The sequence below is a fragment of the Myotis nattereri genome (assembly GCF_964212035.1).
Source record: "Myotis nattereri genome assembly, chromosome: 16".
Classification (NCBI taxonomy): domain Eukaryota; kingdom Metazoa; phylum Chordata; class Mammalia; order Chiroptera; family Vespertilionidae; genus Myotis; species Myotis nattereri.
The window spans coordinates 21966058-21986266 of NC_138091.1; the positions used below are offsets into that span (position 1 = coordinate 21966058).

Consider the following 20209-nt stretch of genomic DNA (forward strand, 5'->3'; position numbering starts at 1 on the left):
TCTCTCATCGATGTTTCTGACTCTCTATCTCTCTCCCTTCCTCTCTGTAAAAAAATCAATAAAATATATTTAAAAAAAGAAAATAAGAATTACAGGCATGGGAAAGCAGGCACGGGATAATGGATGGGTACAGGCAATAGGGCTGGGGTTGTAAAGGGCGGGTGCCTCCAGGACTAGACTGTTTCAGCCACGAGGTTGTAAATCTTTCCATAACGCCAGTTCTCTCAAAGGGAGGCTGGCTGGACTGCATTCCGATGTTAGGTCTCAGGGCGTACAGCTCTCAGCCAGGTTAGAATGTGCTTTCTCTAAGCAGAGCAGAACCATCCTGGTTAACAGGGCATGATTAATATTTCTTATCATTGAGCTGATCCCCAATATTCTATTTCTGCCCCTAACACAATGGTTAAAAGTTTTCCTTGAAATAACAAAGCCTTCCTTGAAATATGTTGTGGTTTTTTTGTTTCTTTCTCCATAAAGACCTGAGGATGAGATGTTTTTAAAAAGGCTTTCTAGAGGTTACCTGGTGGGAAAGGACCCCGGTGCTCCCCTTTTCTACAGAGAAGAAGGGAACAAAAAATTTCAGGAGAAGGATTATATGGGAGCCACAGTGCTGTACACCAAGGTAAGACACTCCCAGCTCAATGGGAAGGGGCTGTTTCAACAATTTAACTAGGCATATTTCTTCAAATGCCGAATTGTGTAGCCAGTGGTAGCTTTGTCTATAATTTGTGGGTTGGATTTGAAAACGAAAACTGACAGAATTCCACTGTTGGCTATATTCTGAAACAAAGGGTAGTTTGCAGTATATGTCCTGAATTCAGTATTCCTTCATACGCCCTGTAGCAGTAGTATTGGACCCTTACCCTACCTTGTTCATGTCTGTCACCTTCCGTGGGCTTGTATGCCATTTTTGTCTAAATGAGGCTGTTTGATAGTCCCAGTTTAGAGAGCAGCTAGATTTTTGGTTAGCCACATGTGACTCAGATGAAGTTAGAAAGGAAAACAAGCTCCATTGCCACAGCCCAGTTGAACTCCATTTTGAAGGTTATCAAGAAATATTTAAAAATTATACTAACCGCCCTAACCTGTTTGGCTCAGTGGATAGAGCGGCGGCCTGCTGACTGAAGGGTCCCAGGTTCGGTTCCGGTCAAGGGCATGTACCTGGGTTGCGGGCACATCCCCAGTAGGAGATGTGCAGGAGGCAGCTGATCGATGTTTCTCTCTCATCGATGTTTCTAACTCTCTATCTCTCTCCCTTCCTCTCTGTAAAAAATCAATAAAATATATATTTTTAAAAAAAAAATTACACTAACCATCAATGATCTAAATTTTGAGGAGGAATACTGGCTTTTATCAACCTATTGCTCTTGTTGTCCTCCTTCATGGTAGGAACTGGAACAAGAGCCCTAATAGATTTCCTCCCATAACTTTTAAAAGATAAATATAGATTTAAAGCAAGATGAATCACTCCCTGGCACCAGGTCTGTGATCTTGTATATTAAAAGAATGAGTGTAGCCCTAGCCAGTTTGGCTCAGTGGATAGAGTGTCAGCCTGCAGACCAAAGGGTCCCGGGTTTGATTTCGGTCAAGGGCACGAACCTTGGCTGCCAGGTCCTCCCTAGCCTGGGCCCTGTTCAGGGCTCGTGCAGGAGCCAACCAATCAATGTGTTTCTCTCACATCAATGTTTCTCTCTGTCTTGCCCTCTCTTCCACTCTTCCTAAAAATCAATGGAAAAATATCCTTGGGTGAGGATTAACAAAAAAAAAAAAAAAAAGAAGAGTGTATTTTTTTTAATACATTTTATTGATTTTTTACAGAGAGGAAGGGAGAGGGATAGAGAATTAGAAACATCGATGAGAGAGAAACATCGATCAGCTGCCTCCTGCACACCCCCTACTAGGGATGAGCCCGCAACCCAGGTACATGCCCTTGACCAGAATCGAACCCGGGACCCTTCAGTCCGCAGGCCGACGCTCCATCCACCAAGCCAAACCGGCTAGGGCAAGAGTGTATATTTGAAAGTGTACTATTACTGTGAATCTTTAGCAGGCCTATGTTTAAAGTTTTGAATTTTTTTTCCAAAAACAATCAGACCTACAGCAGCAGCTTCAATAATTGCTAAGAAGCCCTGCTTTGTAACATTGTAACCAAGTATTTAGCTGAATAATGTGTTAGTGATTGCTGAAGAATTAAAACTCATTAGATGTAATGATCCACTGATAGATGGCATAGTTCTTCTTCAGAGCTAATCTCTTCCACTTTATGTGTGTGCCCCATAAATGTGATCCCATGGAAGTTGTTCAACAAAAACATGTAAGCCCAGCCTGTGTGGCTCAGTGATTGAGTGTGATGACCTATGAACCAAGAGGTCACAGTTCGATTCTCGGGTTGTGGGCTCGAGCTCCAGTGTGGGGCGTGCAGAAGGCAGCTGATTCATGATTCTCTTTCATCATTGATGTTTCTATCTCTCTCTCTCCCTTCCTCTCTGATCTCAATAAAAACATATAAAAAAAAAAAAACATAAACTAAAAAGTAAAATCAGACTGAAAAAAAGAGTGGATGTGGAGGGAGACGGACCTTCCTATTTCAGGAAGCTAGTATTTTGATGATTATGATACTTTGCAATTTTTAATAAGTGATTTTCTTTCTTTTTTATAACCATAGTTGTTGCTTTTGTCTGATTGCAAGTGCAACATATGTTTACTTGGAAAATATAGAGAAGCACAGAGAATAAAGAAATCCCATAGCCAATAATAGGCATTGTGAACATTTTTGCTTATATCCATCCAGCCACTGTTTCCTCTGAAAATACATTTTTCTTTTACAAAATTGGGATAATGCTGTACTGAGTGTTTTGTAACCTGCTTTTTCCTCGCCACAATTTATGGTGGCCATTTTCTCGTGTTATTAAATTTTCCACGAGAACATGATTTTTTACGGCTGGCTTAGTGTTCCATTACAGAGAACTACACTTGATTTAACATCTAATGTTGGCAGATTGTTTGGTATCATAAAGCTGCAAGGAGCATCTTCCGATGTAAATATTTGTACACATCTGCTTATTTCCTTATGATTACGTTCCCAGAAGAGCAGGTGCTGGGTCAGTTGAGTGCAATTTTTTAAGGCGTTTGGTACTTGATGCTGAATTGTTCTCCAGGAGAGAATTGGTTAACATCCGTTTAGCAGATTATGGGAATACTCATATCTCTATATCCTAAGCAATACTGGATTATTATGGTTTTATTATTTTATCAAGTTACTTTTGAATAGGAAATGTGTTTATGTAGTTAGAATTCAAAAAGTGCAAGATTATACGGTGTAGTCTACTTCCTCTGTCCCCAGCCACCTCATTTCCTATGCCCAGAAGATACAGTATTAAATGTATCTTTCTAGAGCTACTTTGGCCTCTATAAATAATACAAATAATCTTCCACTCCTGCACACACACACTTTTAAAAATTATTTCTATTTTTTTTTTTGGGGGGGGGGGAGACATCAATTTGTTGTTCCACTTATTTATGCACTCATTGGTTGATTCTCGTATGTGCCCTGACCAGGAATCGAACCCTCAACCTTGGTGTATGGGGACGATGCTCTAACCAATTGAGCTACCTGGATAGGGCCACACTCTTTTTATACACTCTTTAGCACTGTCCTTTTGCCACTTAATAATATCTTAAAGATCATTTTTACATTTAATTGATGTCCTGTAGATGAATATTTGTCGTTTTCTATCTTGCTATTTCAAACAGTTCTATGATGCGAAACTTTGTATGTATGTTATTTTGCACATATCTATAGGATAAATAGATATCTGTAGGATAAATTCCTAGAAGAGAAATTGCTGGGTCAATGGATCCGTATAGTTAAATTGCCTCTATAATCATGAGACCAGTTTACCCTCCCACTAGCAGCACATGAGAATAATTACTATCCCACTTCTTTACCACCTCAGTGTCCTAGCAATTTTATTTTTCTTTGCCAAACTGATAGGTAAAAAAATGGAATCTCAGTAAAGTTTTAATTTGCATTTTGCTGATTATGAATGAGGTTGAGTATTTTTTTATATGTTTAAGAGCCATTTATATTTCCCATTAGAACTGTTCATATAATTTGCTTATATTCCATTTGAGTTATTGGTTGTCATCTTATTGATCTGTAGGAACTGTTCATAAAGTAAAGAAATGAGCCCTTTGCCTATAATATGAGTTGCAGATATATTTTTCCAGTTCAGTGTTTGTCTTTTGATATTGCTTTTATCGGTTTTTGCTGTAAAGAAATTTGTTATTTTTATGTGGTCAGATTTATTAACCTTTTATGACTTCTGGGTTTTGTGTCATAATTAGAAAGGTATTCCTCACTCCAACATCCCGTTAGACTATTTCTGTAGTTTCTTCCAGTGCTCTTATAGTTTCATTTCTTACATTAAGATTTTGATTCATTTGGAATTTATCCTATTGAAAGTCTTATCATATATAGAGAACCAAGTTTATTTTTCCTCAGTGGCTACCTATTTTCCTCAATAGTTTTTACTGAATAATTTCCATCTTTTCTCCAGTGCTTTGAGATGCTACCCTTTTTATTATTAACTAGAGGCCCGGTGCACAAATTCGTGCATAAGTGGAGTCCCTCAGCCTGTCTGCGGGGGGCTGGGGGTGGGGAGGCGCGGGGCGGGCAGTGGCAAACCAAAGGAGTTTGGCCGGCTGCGGGAGGTTGGCTGTGGGAGCGCACTGACCACCAGGGGCCAACTCGCATTGAGCGTCTGCCCCCTGGTGGTCAGTGCACGTCATAGCGACGGGTTGACCGGTCAGTCACTTAGGCTTTTATATGTATAGATCCTTGGTGGTAGAACAAACGTGGCCCTTCTTTGCTTTCATTTTCATATATTTGGCTATCTCTATATGAATTACCCATTTGTTTCCCATGTATCATTAGTGCTTCTTCTTTTGTGAATTTCTATTTGTGCCACTCACTCTTTGTTATGTACAGGATTATGCTCCTCGCTTTTCATTTACCTTTAGTATTGTTTGTGCCTGAAGAAGCTGTGTCTGATGCTGTTATCTTCAAAGTGCTTTGAATATTTATTTCTTCACTTGCTCTTCGCAGCTTTGCTCAAAAGTAGTTAGAAATGAAGCTGAAGCAGGTGAAGCACAAAGAAATCCATTAAAATTTCCTAACTGCATACAGTCTTTAGTAGTAGAGCCCCTATTATCTGCAAACAAAATACTTTAAAGATGCTATTCTCCATTTATACCTTAACTGGTTCATTGTTTTGCAGGGAGTATCGCATTCAAGGCCAAACACTGAGGACATTTCATTGTGTTATGCCAATCGCTCTGCAGCCCTCTTCCGCCTGGGTCAGTATGAAGTGAGTATTGGGATGCCCGGTGTGATTGGAGAGGATCTGGAGGAGGTTTGCTGGAGGACTAGACTTTTGTCTCTGCTTCTGCCTTAGAACACTAAAATTGAGCCTGGCCAGCGTGGCTCAGTGGTTGAGCATGGACCTATGAAGCAGGAGGCCACGGTTCAATTCCCAGTCAGGACACATGCCCTGGTTGCAGCTTTGATCCCCAGTAGGGGGGTGCAAGAGGTAGCCAATCAATGATTCTCTCTCATCATCATTATTGATGTTTCTATCTCTCTTTCTTTCTCCTGTCCTCTCTCTGAAAACAATAAAATTCTATTTAAAAATAAATAAATAAATAAATAAAAATAAAATTGAGCCATGCTACAATTGGTTGAATTGGAAGCAAATTGATCTTCTACCAAACTTGTTCTTTCTCCTGACTCATTTTACCTGTCAGAGGTGATTATATGGGATAGTGGTGGTTGGTAAGAGATCATGGCACATTCCACAGGGCATTGGACTATATCCATTGGGTCAGCAGTTCTCAGTGTTGAGATCAGCTGTGAGATAAGTTGCTAATAATACTTCAGGTTCCAAGTGTTTGCAAACTATTTACTTGTGTGTGTGTGTGTGTGTGTGTGTGTGTGTGTTTTAAATAAGTAGAGCGTGTTCAAGATGATTCCTGCAATAACATAACTCACCTTTAATATGCATTTCGAGTGGGAAAATAAAAGTGGCACCAAAATGCCTGTGTATATCAGCTTTGGCTGGGGGTGGATTTCCTCTCATTCCATACTTGAGATCCGAGGATAAGCTCTAAATTGCCACTTTGGTACATCCATTTCAGAATTCCACAGAAATTTAAATTATGCACTAGAGCCCTAACCGGTTTGGCTCAGTGGATAGAGCGTCGGCCTGCAGACTCAAAGGTCCCATGGTCGATTCCAGTCAAGGGCATGTACCTTGGTTGCGGGCACATCCTCAGTAGGGAGTGTGCAGGAAGCAGCTGATGGATGTTTCTCTCTCATCCATGTTTCTAACTCTCTATCCCTCTCCCTTCCTGTCTATAAAAAATCAATAAAATATATATATTTTTAAAAATTATGCACTAGAATAAGAATGATTTCAATAATTACAAATTTGCACTTATTGCCCTTTGGACTAAAAAAGAAGAGCAAGACTCTGGGTCGTAAGTAAGGAAGTCCTGGACTACTAAAGACAGTGATCGGAAGGACTTGTGAAACATTTAACCCTTTTTATCTTCCTTGTATTGGTTATTTCTATTTCCCTTCTTATAGTAATGATTACCATATATTGAGCACATACAATGTTGCAGGCACTCTTTTCAGCACTTTAGATAGATTACCTTATTTTTATCCTTATTTCAGCCCTAGGAGACAGAGCGATTATTTTCCCTATTTTTCAGATGAGAAAACTAAGACACTGAGAAATTAAGTCACTTACACAAGGTCATACAGCTAGTAAGAAGCAGAGTTGATACTGGAATGCAGGCCCTGCCCTCTTAATCACCATACTATAATTCTTCTATCTGTGAGACTATTTTCCTTGAAAAGCAGAAATATTTAATAAGATGGTTCAATATAATCTCTGTAGCATGGATTTCTAATCACTCAAAAGATCACATGGTAGAATATGATTTAAAGAAATAAGCATATGCTTGCAGTTGCTCCCTTTTTAATAATCTTGCATTTTCCTCTAGATTTTTGTTAAGACTTTCAGTAGATATTGAGGAGTAGGGACCAAGGATCATTTTGGGATTTCCTTTCTGTTTTCAGACATGTCTTAAAGACATCACCAGAGCACAGATGCATGGGTATCCAGAAAGATTGCACCTCAAGATGATGTTACGTAAGGCAGAGTGTCTGGTGACTCTGGGGAAACTACAGGAGGCAAGCCAGATCATCAGTGATCTTGAGAGTCATTTCACTGACAGACAAACCGTAGCAGCTTCCCAGTTTCAAATTCTGCAGAGTACCCTCTGTCGTCTGAAAAGGAAGGTACAAGAAAAGGACAACCCCACAGAAACCTTCCCAGCAGCTCTAACCACTGGCTTTGAGGATATGAACCTAAGGGAAGAGAATGAACAGATTTCCTGTGCATCATCATCTGTCACTTTATGCACCGACCCTTTAAAAGGCCGCAGTCTGATTGCCACAAAGGATATTCTCCCGGGAGAGCTCCTGGTGAGAGAGGAGGCTTTCGTGAGTGTCCTTAACCCAGGAGAAACACCACCGCGACGTGACGGCCTGGAGAGCAAGTGGGATACCAGAGTTACCAATGGGGATCTCTACTGTCACCGGTGTTTGAAGCACACTGTGGCCACGGTTCCTTGCGATGGATGCAGCTATGCCAAGTATTGCAGCCAAGAGTGTATGCGGCAGGCCTGGGATCTCTACCATAGTGCAGAGTGTTCTCTGGGCGGGCTGCTGCTCACATTGGGGGTCTTTTGCCACACTGCCCTGCGGGCAACTCTCTTAGCCAGATGTGAGGATGTTGGCAACGTCACAAGGAAGCTTTGTGGGGAGATTAGTAACAGGGACATCTGTCTACCTAAAAGCAAGAATCTGGTGCAAACTGTCAGTCATGACCTGGGAGGGGAGAGTGAGAAAAATGGCAAAACAGTTGAGCCCCCAGTTTCTGGATGTGATATTAACGGGAAGTATGAAAGTAATTATAATGCTGTCTTGCACCTTTTGCCCCATACTCGGAATCACAGCCCAGAGCACAAATTCCTCTGCGCTCTGAGTGTTGCTGCACTGTGCAGGCAGCTGGAAGCAGCCGGTTTGCAGACCCTCACAACAAGTCTGAAATCCTCTCAGCCCAAAGCAGCAGTGGTTCCTGCGATGTGTCAAGAGTCACATATTTGGGGAGTGGCCATGCTGAGACACATGTTACAGCTACAGTGTAACGCTCAGGCAATAACTACCATACAGCAAACAGGTAAAGGAAACTTTTCTGCTCACTATATTGTTCTTTTTTTCTTTTTCTCCAATCCTCAGCGGAGGTCATGCTAGGAGAAGGGAAGCCGAGCAAGAGCGGAGGGGCGGAGGGGTGGAAAGGTGGAGGGGTGAAGGGGTGGAGGGGTGGAGGGGCGGAGGGGCGGAGGGGCGGAGGGGCGGAGGGGTGGAGGGGCGGAGGGGTGGGAGGGCGGAGGGGCGGCGGCGGTGTGGAGGGGCGGAGGGGCGGAGGGGTGGGAGGGCGGCGGGGCGGCGGTGTGGAGGGGCGGAGGGGCGGAGGGGCGGAGGGGCGGAGGGGTGGGAGGGCGGAGGGGCGGAGGGGTGGGAGGGCGGAGGGGCGGCGGTGTGGAGGGGCGGAGGGGCGGAGGGGTGGGAGGGCGGAGGGGCGGAGGGGTGGGAGGGCGGAGGGGCGGCGGTGTGGAGGGGCGGAGGGGCGGAGGGGTGGGAGGGCGGAGGGGCGGAGGGGTGGGAGGGCGGAGGGGCGGCGGTGTGGAGGGGCGGAGGGGCGGAGGGGTGGGAGGGCGGAGGGGCGAAGGGGTGGAGGGGTGGCGGTCGATCAGTTGCCTTCCACATGCACCCCGACGAGGGATTGAACCTGAAACCCAGATATGTGCCCTGAGCAGGAATCAACCTAGCAACCTTTGGGTGCATGGGTCAATGCTCCAACCGCCTGAGCCCCTCCAGCCAGGCACAGAATTGTTCTTGATGTAGCTGTTTGGGGAGAAATAACTATGACAAAACCTCCGGTAGTTTCATCAGGAAACACAGTTGTCTTGTATGATCATGATTATGCCATTGGGAGTCATGTGACCTTAAATGATTTGATCCCACTCTGCTTCAGTTTTCTTATCTTTAAACGGGGGGTGGGGGGTGGGGGGGGTTAATCTCACATAACTTTTGAGAGTTGTCAAGGTGACAAGTTTGTTTGTAAAAATACTTTAAAGTTAAAAACCCTGTTACTCTATTTTTTATTGTGAAGGAAAACTGAAACAATCATTAAACAAGACTGCAGAAAGAACGGGGCCTATAGTTAAGGTATCAGAGACTTAGCTCCTCATGTGACTCGGATACTCTGTCTCTTCTCTTTCCAATGGACAAATTTTATATATATATAAAATTGATTTTTTACAGAGCGGAAGGGAGAGGGATAGAGAGTTAGAAACATCAATGAGAGAGAAACATCGATCAGCTGCCTCCTGCACACCCCCTACTGGGGATGTGCCTGCAACCAAGGTACATGCCCTTGACCGGAATCGAACCCGGGACCTTTCAGTCCGCAGGCCGACGCTCTATCCACTGAGCCAAACCGCCTATGGCTGGACAAATTTTCTAATTGTTTTAAATTTTCAAGAGAGGAATCTGGCCGAGCACAACTTTTCACACATGCTAACATAAGCTGTTGGCCAGCCTTTGTTTGGGGTGTCCACTGGTCAGATGGCCAAGAATCTAGGGGCCACTTCTAGACACAGCCCAGCCCAGCCCTGCTTTTATGAACCAGGATAGATAAGCCTGTTTAAGGTAGATGGGGAGGCTGGATGTGCCCAGCATCATAAGTGACATCTCTAATATGAATGTACTGACAACAGACCTATTATTACAAAAGAAATGCTATTTCCAGTACTTCTATCATATCTCCATTTTAGCAGATAATGTCTTTTGATTTAATCAGTTTATTACATTTTTCTGAATTTTCTGATTAACTATTGAGGGGACAAATTAGGTATTAACCAAACCTAGGATTTATAGACAGATTAGTATTAAATGTGGCTTAGCTCTTTGATCTCCTCATATTAGGTCATATAGAATTTTGTCAACCTCGCGTTTATAGAATCTTATCTTTAATTTTAGTTCAGCTGTCACATTATGTGGCATATAGGCGTTTCACTAGAGGTGTTTTGGGGTAAGACTCTCTTCCCCGTCCTGTAGCACATGGACATCCAGTAAAGCACTGGCTTCATCCCATGGTACTACACAATCACATTGCAAGTGAGTCTTCCTTTTCTGCTCTGCCTTCTTTTGCTTCTTTGAGCCATTGCTACCTTCTAGAATATGTCTTTTGAGTATTTTCCTAGAATTAAATTTTCCCTTGGGTACATTCACTAGCATCTTAAAAAACATTGTTTACATTTTGTTTTGTTCTTCTGAATATAAAAAATAGTATATGGGTTTCCAGAATATAATGGCAGGAAGTAACCAACTCTTTTTTAAAAATATGTTTTTATTGGTTTTAGAGAGAAAGGGAGAGGAAGAGAGAGAGAAAAACATTGATCAGCTACCTCCTGCACACCCCCTACTGGGGATCGAACCCACAACCTAGGTATGTGCTCTGACCAGGATTCAAACCAGTGACCTTTTGGTGCCCAGGGTGACACTCCACTAATTGAGCCACCTGGCCAGGGCTCAAATACGTTTCATATGAACATTTTTTAGGCACTTGATACGTATTGCCAAATTGCTCTCCAGGAAAGTTGGACCAGTTACACGCCCACCAGCAATGTTCACTTTCATTTTTGAAGTCAATCAAATTTTGTTGTAGTCTGCTCATATTTCTAATCTTATATCCCTTTTTATTATTTCTTTGGGGTTCTAGCACCTCCCAAGTTAGTGTTCTCATTGAATTTCATTAGCAGCTGTTCCATTAGTAGCACAGAAGAAGGATTAAAGTGTTAACTAGAATAGATTTTGACAAAAACCTACAAAAATGTATGTTTTTATCTTTACATGAATCCTATTTAATTAAAGTTTCTCAGAAACCTCTCTTTGGTACTTAAGGGTGAGAACTGACCATAGATGAAGTTCTAGACTTTGGTAAGTGTGGTTCTACCTCAGTGGGATGGCACATTGGAGATGTAGATGAATTCCCTTCATAACAAGGCTTAATGAGGTTCTATAAGGAGTTAGATCAGGGGTGGGCAAACTTTTTGACTCGAGGGCCACAATGGGTTCTTAAACTGGACCGGAGGGCCGGAACAAAAGCATGGATGGAGTGTTTGTGTGAACTAATATAAATTCAGAGTAAACATCATTACATAAAAGGGTACGGTCTTTTTTTTTTTTTTTAGTTTTATTCATTTCAAACGGGCCAGATCCAGCCCGTGGGCCGTAGTTTGCCCACGGCTGAATTAGATCAATTCACTGCCCTTTGTTTCCACTCTTCAACAAACAAGGAATCTACCTTCAGTTGGGATCCTTGATTACTTCTTTTTAATATATACATGTGTATGTTTATTGATTTTAGAGAGAAAGGGAGAGGGAGAAAGAGATAGAAACATCGATGAGAGAGAAATATCATTGATCGGCTGCCTCCTGCACGCCCCCCACAGGGGATCGAGTTGCAGCCTGGGTGTGTGCCCCGACCGGGAATCAAACTGGTGGCCTCTTGGTTCCTGGCTCCACACTCAATCACAGAGCTACACTAGCCGGGCTCAATACACTATTCTTTTTTTTTTTAATGTATTTTTATTGATTTCAGAGAGGAAGAGAGAGATAGAAACACCAATGATGAGAGAGAATCATCAATTGGCTCCCTCCTGCACACCCCTCACTGGGGATGGAGCCCCAAACCCAGGCATGTGCCCTTGACCGGAATCAAACCCGGGACTCTTCAGTCCGCAGGCCAACATTCTATCCACCGAGCCAAACCAGCCAGGGCTCAATACACTATTCTTTAAAAAATAATAATAAAAATAAATATAAGGATATTAGCAAGATGTACTTTGGTAAAATAAAAAATCATTCTTTTTTCTTTTATGCACAAAATGTCACATATTCTATTTGGTTGATAAGGTACATACATATTCTCACTTTCTATTATCTACTGAGAGATGACTAACTCAAAATATTGACTAATTTTTTAAATCAATACTTAATTTTTTAGAAATAATTAGAGAGACTCAACTCTGACATAAATACTCACCCCACCCAGTTCCTGGGCCTACTTCTGTTCGAAGATAGCCTATAAATAATTCACGAAGCTGACATTACTCGTTGCATTGTGATCATGTTTTCTGGGAAAGTCTTCGCAGCTGTTCTAATATAGATTGCCAGTTATCAGTAGTTGGGAATGCAAGTCAACTTTTAATTATGCAGAGGCTGATTATTCAGACCACAAAGGGCTCCTTCCTGTGCTGCGCCTACCTTTTAGCATTTTCGCTGCTCGTTAGCGCGTACACCCGGAGCGCGGCATTGGACGAGGGGCGGAGGGGAAGCCACAGTTCAGTAAGCGCTTAGGAGAAGCTCTGATGAAAGATGGCAATACAGTTTGTAAAATTGTTTACTGAAATGGAATCATTTGGATTCTCTGTGAATTTTATTTGTCCCATTCTTGTCCTCCGTAGCAACAGATAATAGGATGGTCTTCAGAGAGACTCTATTCCATGTTTTCCTGTCCAGAATGTTTTCACATGACGGTTCATGATATTTTCTCTTTTCATTACATTTGTACCTAGACTACTTTATTTCTTTGGAAATAGGTATATTGAGATTCCTGGCATAGACAGTGATACCACAATTATCTGATGATTTTTCAGTTTTCCAGAAAACTGAAAGTGTCCCTTTAAGTATCAATATCTTTCATCTGGCAACCAGTTTCATTGGAAATATGATTTCTCGTACTTAAACCAAGGCCACTGAACACAATCGAAGGCCTTTTCTGGATGCCCCAGCTTACCTGTAGGTTGTGCCTGTTCCTGAGATAGCTATGGCTGTGACAAAAACCCACGCAGGCGTGCTGTCAGTCAGCCTCCAGGTAAGTGAAACGTTGCAGTTGTAGTAAAACTCCGGTGTATAAGTTCTCTGCCTCCTCCTCCAGTCTGTCACCTATCTCTTTGGTCATTGTCAAAACCTGCCTCTTATTAGTTCTCTGTTTCTGGGCTGTTGTGGGCTGAGAAACTGAATAACGAAGCCGGTGAGGACTGTGGCTAAAATAAGAGCAAGTAGGCCTGCTGGAGAGTACAAAGACTCACAGAGGAATGAATATAAGTGCATGAGCTTCGGCACAGAAATAGCCCCACCTCTGAGAGGCCCTTTTCCTCCTTCCTTCCTAATTTTCAGTCATGTAGTTAAATTGCTGGTTAATTGTGTTTCAAAGAAGACATTGTTAAGAAAAAAAATACATTATTTGGGACATGAGGCTATCTTGAATAGACGTCGTCCAGAATATTTTTTCAGTGAGACCTGCTGACTGATTTCCCACAAAGTTGGGACGTGGGGCAGAATGAACAGGAGAGCATCAGAACTATGGCTTTTTAAAAATAGATGATAAGGCTGTTTAGTTTCAGATAGTAATTAGGTTACTTGTTCTATTAACCAATTAGACTGAGCAAGCCAAAGACCAGTTAAACAAAAGCACTAGACTATAAAAATCTTCGGGAAATAAACTCAGCAGGAACTCTGGTTTCTGGGTTCTCATGAACATCCGCCTAGACAGCTCCCTACTGATAATTCCTTTTTTATTATTTTTTTATAAACTCTAATCTTTGGGCTTTTTGCGGGACTGAGACACAATGGTTAGGTCCCAGGATTCCGGTGGACTTTTCATGTGTTCATTTGCTTCGCTTCCTGGGGACCAGCGTTTGCTGTGAGTGAGTCATGCTCCATCTGATTGATATTGGATCCGGCTGTGGAGCTGTGACTCAGATGGGCGTCAGGCCCAATTGCCCAGCTCATCTTCTGAGAAACGGATGGCGAGGCCAGGACTAATGTCCTGACGCATTTTTCATGTTTCCTCTTGGCCTTTCAGGATCTAAAGAGAACATCGTTACCGACAGCAGGCAGGTCCGCCTTGCCACAGGCCTCTTCCCCGTGGTCAGCCTCCTGAACCATTCCTGCAGCCCCAACACCAGCGTGTCCTTCGTTAGCACGGTGGCCACCGTTCGGGCCTCACAGCAGATTGGGAAAGGGCAGGAGATTCTCCACTGTTACGGTGAGCCCTCCCTCCTCGCTCCTGTCACCTTGTCCTGCAGGAAAGGAATTAGCAAACCCTGGGCAGGTGTCTTCTCCTGGCTGGTGATTGTTTCCTGGAAGAGACAGTGCGTACTTAGGCCAGGTGGGGGCCTTCCTCCTGGGCACCGTCATGTCTAAACTGTCGCGTATGTCACTGCTTCATCCCCATTAACTTCCTGTTCTGAAAATGGGCTAGAAACAACTTTTTGGCTTTTTTTCTCCTGTCCCCACAAGTTGGAGGCTCATTTCTATATCTAGTTCCACAAATGTTTGAGTAAAGGGGGCCTGGCACATGATGAATAATTGACCAGACCCTCTGCTAAGCCGAAGTTTTTAAAGTGGTGCCTCTCTGCCCTGAGCGGTTTGGCTCAGCGGACAGAGCGTCGGCCTGCGGACTCAAGGGTCCCAGGTTCGATTCTGGTCAAGGACATGTACCTTGCTTGCGGGCACATCCCCCGTGGGGGGTGTGCAGGAGGCAGCTGATCGATGTTTCTTTCTCATCGATGTTCCTAACTCTCTATCCCTCTCTCTTCCTCTCTGTAAAAAATCAATAAAAATATATATTTTTTTAAAATAAAGTGATGCCTCTCTCAAAAAGTAAAAATTAATAATAATAAAGCAGTGCCTCTCTCTTGCTTTAAATATTGGCCCCGTGTGATCTCTCTGCAGGGCCTCACGAGAGCAGGATGGGTGTTGCTGAGAGGCAGCAGAAGCTGAGGTCTCAGTATTTCTTTGACTGCGACTGCCTGGCTTGTCAGAACGGAAAGCGCAGAGCGGCTGCAGGGCCCCGGTGGGAAGCGTTCCGCTGTCACTGCTGCGGAGAGCTCATGCAGGTGGGTCTCCCCTCTTCTCAGCTTCTCCTGGAGGTCCGTCATCCAGCCCAAAGGCCGTAAACCTTTACTTTACCAGGAAGCCATTGGGGCTTACAGGTGCCGAGAGCAGGACTCTCTTCCCTTTCAGCGCATCCTCCCCACACATTGATCACCCACCCCTTCCCCACCCCCCAGGAACCACAGTGAAAGGTCGGATTTAGTCATCTTACAAGAAAAAGATTTGCAAGAGCAAATAACAGAAAATCCCTCCTAAACTGGCCTAAGGGGCGGGAGGGGACACTGGGAATTTATTTGCTCAAGTAAATCGCTAAAACGTCATAGGGTAGAGGCACATCAGATACATCTTGATCCAGGGGCTTAGTAATGTCACCCAGACCCACTTTTCTCTGTGCCCCCTCAGCTCCATTGTCTGTGTTCACCCAGCCTCAGGCAGACTTCCGTCTGCTGGTGGCAAGACGACCAGATGCACTGGTCTAACAGAGGACTGGGCAAAAATTGCTTTGCGTTTCATTGACCCGGTTCCTGTGGCTGGAGGAAAACCAGAGTCAAATGATTTTCCTCCGGCCATCTGGGCCAGAGGAAGGGCCAGATCGGAGCTACATGCACACCCCTCAGCTACCGGGCGCTGAGGGTGGGAGAGGATCCCCGGGAGGGGGCAGGTTGCTGTTGCCAAATGTGGGCATCGATACTGGCACCTAAAAAAACAGCAAGTGTTCATCTCTGAGATTTTCTCGTCCGCCAGAGGATTGGGCATTGTTAAGGGAACAGGAAGTGGAATGTAGAAGTGGAAATGGAAGCGGAAGTGGCTTGTGTCGGAAAGCTGAAGTTACAAACCCACGGTCAAATGTCGGGAGGCCTCACCTAGCACCTTTTCTTGTGGCTTTTTTATAACTACTAGCAATGTGTCTGTCATCCACAGTGCTGGCCCCAAAGAGACATGAGAGAGGGGCTGCCAAGATGGAAAGAAATTGTGGGCTGCACCAATTTAATTGTAAATTACATCGTGGTGGGGAGGGGCCATGTTGCAGGGACTGGTCACCGCTTTCATTAGAATTGCTGCTGTCCAGCCAAATTCAGTCAGGGTTCGGTCACGGTGTATTATTGCCGGAGTCTCTCCCCCATCAGTCAGAAGCTATGGTGCGATCCTGTAACGTAAGCACATGCAGTCTTGCTAACCAACTCTGGCACAGGAATAAAGACAAAGCTGACTTCCACAGGGAGATGATGTGCTGAACTGTGGCAGCGCATCCTGTACGGAATCGGCCAGCAGGGACCGCCTCGTGTCTCGGCTCCAGGACCTGCAGCAGCGGGTCGGGAAGGCCCAAAAGCTTCTCAGGAATGGCAAAGTAGGTGAGGCTGGGTCCCTTCCTTTTTCTTCATTCTGAGATGACTCAAGGATACTTAGTAATGATTGAAGACTTGCACTTAATTATCCCCATGCCAGCCACAAGGTGGCTGTGTCGGCCAAGGAGACCAAAACCCAACCAGTTCAATTTGTGTGGTCCTGGAACAGGGGCCAGAGGATTTAAGCTGTAGTTCTCTGATGCATCAGCAGGCTAAGTTCAGGTATCCCATGACAACTGAAGGGTTATCCCTGACACCCATGATCTTTGCGCATAGTCCAGAAGTTCAGTGTCATTTTAATTCCAGGCCCTAATGACCTAATTTCCTGGAGAAATTGTTCTGCCCTCGTCAGAGCCTCATCTCTGTTCTAAGACCAGTGGGGCCAGTGCCTGGTGGATATAAGTATCCTGCTTTTTTCGGAGAGGGAGTTGTGGCACTCCTCATTACCCTCGAAAGCTCTGCCTTAGAGCTCCATGTCATGGGAATTTATTTACCCTAGTTTATGAAATTTGACCTTCAGCTTAGATCTCTGAGTCAAGAGAAACAATGACCATATGTGGAGTGTGTTATTCCACTTCAAACTGACGTTGGAAACGCAGAGTAAATGTGAGGAGGCCTCACCCCAAACCTTATTCTACTGAAAGAGAAAGCATAAGAGAACAACAGCTTGCCCAGCCCGTATGGCTCAGTGGTTGAGCATTGACCTGTGAACTAGGAGGTCACGGTTCGATTCCCGATTCCCTGTCAGGACACATGCTAGGGTTGTGGGCTCAGTGTGGGGCCTGCAGGAGGCAGCCAATCAGTGATTCTCTCTTATCATCGATGTTTCTATCTCTCCTCCTTTCCTCTCTGAAATCAATAAAAATGTATTTTTAAAAAAGAGAACACAGCTTTATTGGAACAAACACTGTGGGTTGGTCACAAGGAGACAAGGTGGGGTTTCCACATTTAGCCCAGCTCACATAACATTTAAGAGCTGGGTTCGCGTGTCTAGGGCTGGGTTGGTGTCTGTAATGAGGTCCCTTCCCTTTGAGTTGACAGAGCGAGCCATTCAGCTGCTGTGGGGGTGCCAGCGTGATGCTGAGAGCTTCCTGTCCGCAGAACACAGCCTGGTGGGAGAAATCGAGGATGCCCTGGCCCAGGCCTATGCTGCTTTAGGTACGGCGTGTGTCTTTATTTTCTGCTCCAGGGGACAAGTTGGCCTGGTGCGTTTGGCCATGACCCCACCTCATCTGGCTCGTTATCTCTTAGTCTTTCAGCTGAGGCTGCTCTCCCTTCCACTTAGCTTTCCTGACCCCAGGAGTGTTCATCCGCAGTTGATTGTGGTTCTTTTCTGAATCCAGATGTTTCTTTCTTTCCAGGGGACTGGCACAAGTCCGCTGCCCACCTGCAGAAGAGTCTCCGAGTGGTTGAGGTTCGCCACGGGCCAGCCAGTGTCGAAATGGGCCATGAGCTCTTCAAACTGGCCCAGATCTTTTTCAATGGGTAAGTCTTTCTCTTGCTTCCTAGCACTTGGCCAGACCACATGCTGTTCTAGCTTTTATGGGGCTCTTCCAGATATTACTTTTTTCCTGTGGTGCTTTTCAGCATGTTGCAACTTCTTTATTTCCCCATTAGGAGAGATCCTGTCCTTCTGTTTTGCTGATTAAGTTTTATAATTTTCTCCTGAGAGATCTTAGCTCTGAGGGAGTTTCCTAGGGAAAACTGCCATGCAGTCCCCCACCCACCGACACAGACGTTCTTCTCAGGCCCCTCTGTTACTCTCACCTCCCCCGGGCTCATTCTCCACACCCTCAGCTCCAGGGGCTCTTCCCTCTCCCTGGTCCTATTCTTTTTAAAGCAGCTGTTTTCAACCAGGAGTAATTTCCCAGCAGGCATTTGGCAGTGTCTAGAGACATTCTGCATTGTCATGACTCAGAGTTGCTGCTAAACATCCTGTGTATGCACAGGACAGTCCCTACAGCCAAGAATTCTCCGGCTTATGAGTGGTGGGTCGGCCTGATTTCCGAGGCACAGAGGCAGTCCGTGTGGCCAGAGAGAGAGAAAGGGGCTACAGACTGATGTCATGGGTGGACTTGATTATCCTGAGTAAACCTTGGCATAAATATCAGATGAATGCTTTGAGATTTGCCTATTTCTCAGGATCCCAGACTCCTTATACTTTTTTTAAATTAGTACTTTGTTCTCCAACTCTGCCTTGCAGTGTGTTTGTGAAAGTTATCTGATCCGCCCTTCTAGATTGTAAGATCCTTGAGGGCAAAATGATCTTAATGTTCTTCCCAGGGTGTGAGTAGACCCTCAATTAAAATTTGCTTGATTGAATGAGTGGATTCCCTCCCCTCACCTCCTTTGGTTCAGGTTCGCCATACCCGAAGCTCTGAACACAATACAAAAGGCAGAAAAGGTTCTACTGGTGCACTATGGCCGTGGGAATGACGAGCTCCAGGAGCTACAAAAGATGAAATCCTGCTTATTGGACTTGCCGCCCGTCCCTGAGGGGCCTGCTGTGTAGGGTCCCAAGGGGACTTTGACCCACAGGAAGGGACCCATGGGTGAGCTAAAGAGGTTCTGTTGCCACTGAGCTGGCGCCAGGGAATGCAGGACTTGCCTGACTGCCACAAGCCTCGGGCAGGAGGCGTGGGGAGGACTTGGAAAGCATCGCAGTTGGAGGGATGCTCACCTATTGTGATGAATGTTTCTTGAAATTGTTAACGGCCCTTCAGTAAAAGCTCCCAGTTCCCATAAAAGACTTAAAACTAGTATCCGGAGAGCCTAAGCCCTTTATAAGGATTTTAGCTGATCCGCAGGCATCTGGATGTCGGCCTGGGGTTTTGGCGAGGCGCCACCTCCCTAAATGATGGTAATCTGTTTCCTTGGAACATTCCTATGGTTTGTAGGAGTCATGAATGTTGTATACCACTCCAGCGGGAACTCAAACTCTTAGTAGTTGTATTATAATTGAAAAATAATTATAAAGCAAGAAATCAGGGAGGCTCCTTGCCTTTAGAGACGTCTTCATTTATGGTATTCCTCAAATCCTTTGTTAAAACGGGTAGAGTATAAATTGTGAAAAGAGAAATAAATATGGGACTGTTTTATGATTGGGCAATTTCTTCCCAGGATGGCAATTCTAAATTTGTTTCCTACCAGTTTTCTAGGCCTTATTATCTGGCTTTCATTTTATAGTCTTGGCAGACTCACTGACCAAATACTAATAAAATCGGGCTTGTAGCAATGACTTTGTATCACATGTGCCTCCTGAGTTCTGTTGATTAGCTAGTCTGAAAAGAGATGACTTTTTATTTTCTACCAGACCTCCCCAAGCTGGCAACTGAAATACAGACTACATAAGTACTGAGAAGGGGGAAAAGCTTCGGAAGATACTGAGGACGTGGCCATTACCGCTTGTGGTCTCAAACTTAAGGGACAGAAGCAGGGCTCTAGCTGGTGTGGCTCAGTTGCTTGGGTGTTTCTCCTGTACCGAAAAGGTCTCTGGTTTGATTCCCGGTCAGGGGTTCAATCCCCAGTAGGGGGAGTACAGGAGGCAGCCAATCGATGTATAGCTCTCTCATATCAATGTTTCTCTTTCTCTTCCTCTCCCTTCCTCTGTCAATAATCAATTAAAAATCTTAAATAAATTTTTAAAAAGACAGGGGTGATAACTCTCTTCTACCTGGATGTGTAGCAATGGTCTCGACCACGCCCATTAAGAAGGCTGGAGTCTCCCTGGGTCTGAACCCCAGGGGCTGAGTCACCACTGGGG

General features: G+C 44.5%; 1 protein-coding gene across 1 annotated transcript in view; it reads left to right on the forward strand.

Moving 5' to 3' along the window:
• SMYD4 (SET and MYND domain containing 4) overlaps positions 1-20105 on the forward strand; it is a 28615-nt gene extending 8510 nt beyond the window's left edge. Inside the window, exons 3-11 of the mRNA XM_081110715.1 lie at positions 478-622; positions 5280-5369; positions 7145-8309; positions 14067-14249; positions 14939-15102; positions 16320-16448; positions 17481-17604; positions 17808-17931; positions 18805-20105. Of these exons, the coding sequence (XP_080966841.1) occupies positions 478-622; positions 5280-5369; positions 7145-8309; positions 14067-14249; positions 14939-15102; positions 16320-16448; positions 17481-17604; positions 17808-17931; positions 18805-18958 (2278 nt within the window). The 3' untranslated portion in view covers positions 18959-20105. The remainder of the gene's footprint in view (positions 1-477; positions 623-5279; positions 5370-7144; positions 8310-14066; positions 14250-14938; positions 15103-16319; positions 16449-17480; positions 17605-17807; positions 17932-18804) is intronic.
• The last annotated feature ends 104 nt before the right edge of the window (positions 20106-20209 follow it).